The sequence below is a fragment of the Ursus maritimus genome, unplaced genomic scaffold (genome assembly GCF_017311325.1).
Source record: "Ursus maritimus isolate PB19 unplaced genomic scaffold, ASM1731132v1 scaffold_16, whole genome shotgun sequence".
In the NCBI taxonomy this organism is placed as follows: domain Eukaryota; kingdom Metazoa; phylum Chordata; class Mammalia; order Carnivora; family Ursidae; genus Ursus; species Ursus maritimus.
The window spans coordinates 29,902,001-29,905,367 of record NW_024424008.1 but is presented as its reverse complement, the minus strand read 5'-3'; the positions used below and the strand labels follow the sequence as shown (position 1 = coordinate 29,905,367).

General features: G+C 62.5%; 1 protein-coding gene across 1 annotated transcript; it reads left to right on the top strand.

The window, feature by feature from the left end:
• Positions 1-206: 206 nt before the first annotated feature.
• FUT4 (fucosyltransferase 4) lies at positions 207-3,102 on the top strand. Its single transcript, XM_040630636.1, is given in 3 exon segments — positions 207-356; positions 700-723; positions 726-3,102. Coding segments are annotated over 3 exon segments (1,668 nt in total). The 3' UTR covers positions 2,220-3,102.
• Positions 3,103-3,367: the final 265 nt, after the last annotated feature.

The window sequence follows — 3,367 nt, the reverse complement described above, 5'->3', positions numbered from 1 at the left end:
TTCGGTTTATGAGTCCTCCTAGCCCCATACAAAGAATGCTATGGGCTGGCGGTCAGAAGTATTTCGAGGCTGAGGGAGGGAAAAGAATGTTTCGATTGCTCAGAGAATATTTTATTCCTCTGATCCTCTGCTGCGGAGGTAGGCAAAGGAAACGTTCTTGGGATAGTAGGGTTTAACTATCCACCCTGGAAACTTGGTTTCACAAAATGCACGACCTCTCTGTGGGTCGAGCCACTGGCCTGTCCCGGCAGGTCACGAGGTCAGTCACCGACGCCGTGGCCGAGCCTCAGCCCGCACGTTCCCGCGGCCTCTTGGGCTCCCTCCCTCCGGCAGGCGTCGCTGGCCACAGCAGGGCGGTGAGGAAGGAAGAGGACCGATCTTCCGTCCCCCCCACCCCCCGGGGACTCAGCACCCTCCTTCCCTGGGAGCCCGCGCCTACTCCAGGGCCCTCCGCTCGCGCCCAGCGATGAACCGGGTCCTCCCCCTGCAAGGCGTGGGTGCAGGCCACCGCGACTGAACGCCGGGGCGCAGCTTGGGGGGGCTGGGGAGCCGCGGGCAGGCCCGGGCTCGAGGCCAGGGCGCCGGGCGCGCGCAGAAGGGCCCGGGACCCCCTGAGGCGGGATCCGGAGGAGCGGGTGAGGGGCGTGGGCCGCGCGGCCGGGAGCCCGGGAGCCCTGGACCGGCTGGGGGCGGGCGGAGGCGCGGCAGGAAACGCCCGGGGCGGCCGCGCGGGTCGGGCTGGGGGCACAGTGGAGGGGAGGGACGGGGCGGCGCCGGGCCGGGCTGCCCGGCCCGCTCACCTCGCCCTGGCGGCGCGCCCTGCGGGGACTCGCGGGGAGGAGAGCCTGACCCGCGAGCCTTGGGATTCCGGAACCGCCCTCTCCCGCTCCAGGGCCGGCGGCGAGCGGCAACGACGGCAGGAGCCGCAGCGGCAGCATGAGAGCGGGCTCCGCGGCTCCACGCCTGTGGACGCGCGGCGAGAGGCGGCGGCGGTGCCTGCGCGCGCCATGGGGGCGCCGTGGGGCCGGGCGGGCGGCAGGCGCTTCGGGCGGCGCCGAAGCGGGGGGCTTCCGCGAAGCGCCTCGGCGCTGGCGGCTGCCGGCCTGCTGTGCACCGCCTTGGCCGCCTACTTCTGCTGGAGGCAGCTGCCGCCGCTGCCCTGGGCGTCCTCCGCCCCGCCGCGGCCGGTGGGCGTGCTGCTGTGGTGGGAGCCCTTCGCCGGGCGCGACAGCGGCGCGAGGCGGCCCCCGGACTGCGGGCGGCGCTTCAACATCAGCGGCTGCCGCCTGCTCACCGACCGCGCGGCCTATGCGGAGGCCCAGGCCGTGCTCTTCCACCATCGGGACCTCGTGAAGGGCCTCCCCGACTGGCCCCCGCCCTGGGGCGTCCAGGTGCGCGGGCCCGAGGAGCTCGAGTTGCGGGTGTTGGACGACGAGGAGGTGGCGGCGGGGGCCGCCGAAGCCCGGGCCACCTCGGGCCTCAGGCCCCCGGGCCAGCGCTGGGTGTGGATGAACTTCGAGTCGCCCTCCCACTCCCCGGGCTTGCGCAGCCTGGCGGGTAACCTCTTCAACTGGACCCTGTCCTACCGGGCCGACTCGGACGTCTTCGTGCCTTACGGCTACCTCTACCCCAGGACCCACCCCAGCGACCAGCCGCGGGGCCCGGCGCCGCCGCTCGCCCGGAAACGGGGGCTGGTGGCCTGGGTGGTGAGCAACTGGGATGAGCGCCAGGCCCGGGTCCGCTATTACCACCAGCTGAGCCAGCACGTGGCCGTGGACGTGTTCGGCAGGAGCGGGCCCGGGCGGCCGCTGCCGGACGTCGGGCTCCTGCACACAGTGGCCCGCTACAAGTTCTACCTGGCCTTTGAGAACTCGCAGCACCTGGATTATATCACCGAGAAGCTCTGGCGCAACGCGTTGCTGGCCGGGACCGTGCCGGTGGTGCTGGGCCCCGACCGTGCCAATTACGAGCGCTTCGTGCCCCGCGGTGCCTTCATCCACGTGGATGACTTCCCTAGTGCCTCCTCCCTGGCTGCCTACCTGCTCTTCCTCGACCGAAACCCAGCAGTCTACCGTCGCTACTTCAACTGGCGCAGGAGCTACGCCGTGCACATCACCTCCTTCTGGGACGAGCCCTGGTGCCGCGTCTGCCATGCTGTGCAGACCGCTGGGGACCGGCCCAAGAGCATACGCAACTTGGCTCGCTGGTTCGAGCGGTGAAGACACTCGCCCCTGAGTGCACCCCAGGGAGGTCAAACCGTTGGCTTTTTGAGCCTCAGCTGTGCATCTCCTTGACTCCTGAATCATGGGACGGAGTTTTCCAACCCCCCCTTTGTACTCTATGGGGAAATGGTGATTTACCAATCAATATTATTCAGCACAAAGACTGGGTGGGAAGGACTCCTGGTTCTCATGGGTTTTTTGCACAAATAGCAGTCGGGCTCGCTCTGCCATAGATGGGCATCAGTGTTCACCTGTAAAAAGGGAGCCCTTCCTCACCTTGTAACCAGCGCAGTGGGGAAGAAACAGCCTATCTACCAGAAGCCTTTGAGTCAGTTGCTCTGACTTTCCTCATCCGCCACAGGCCATATGTGTGGCCTGTGCTGAATCCAAATCCACACACACTGCTCCTTGACTCCGGTTTCAGGGGCCCATGTGCAGCAAGCCCCTGGTTTTAGAAGGAGACTTGTTGTGGAACAGTGATAGGACTAGGGCCACAAGTGGGTCTTTCTCTTTGTTGGTTGAATTCGAAAAGCCTCATCTCCTAAGAAAGATGAGGCGGGTGGTTCAAGAATCCGTTGACTGTTCCTTAACAAGTCCTTTTTGATCCCCTGCCCTATGAATGCAAAGAGGGTGCTAGACTGAAGAAGAGTTAAGATGAATCTATAGTTATACCTCACTTTTATACAGATATATTTTTGAAAAGCTGCTTTTAAATCAAGTCCCAAATTCACTGCTTTAGGAGAGTTCAGTATTTAATGCAACCCTATGGAGAATCCCTTTGCAATGTGAATAATCATCTAACTTATTTCCTCTGTGTCTATGCTCTTCTAGAACATAAAATTTTTAAAAAGCGTATTAAAAATACAGATGTGAAAATAAAGCAGAAGCAACCTTCTTCCCATTTTCCAGAAAACCAGCCTGTGTTTACAAACAGAGGAGAAGGAAGCCACAGTGTCACTTTCCACAAAATTATTTGTTCTTATCTTTTTTACTGGACCCAAAATTTCAGCAGGAATGTCAGTCCTCCACGGGTCCTGGCATTACCTGTCTGCAGAACAATGAAAGAGATCGTACCACGTTCCGGAATCATGGAAAAGGAAAAGAGTTTCATGGTGTCCGTTAGTGCCAGGTCCCCCCCCCCCCCC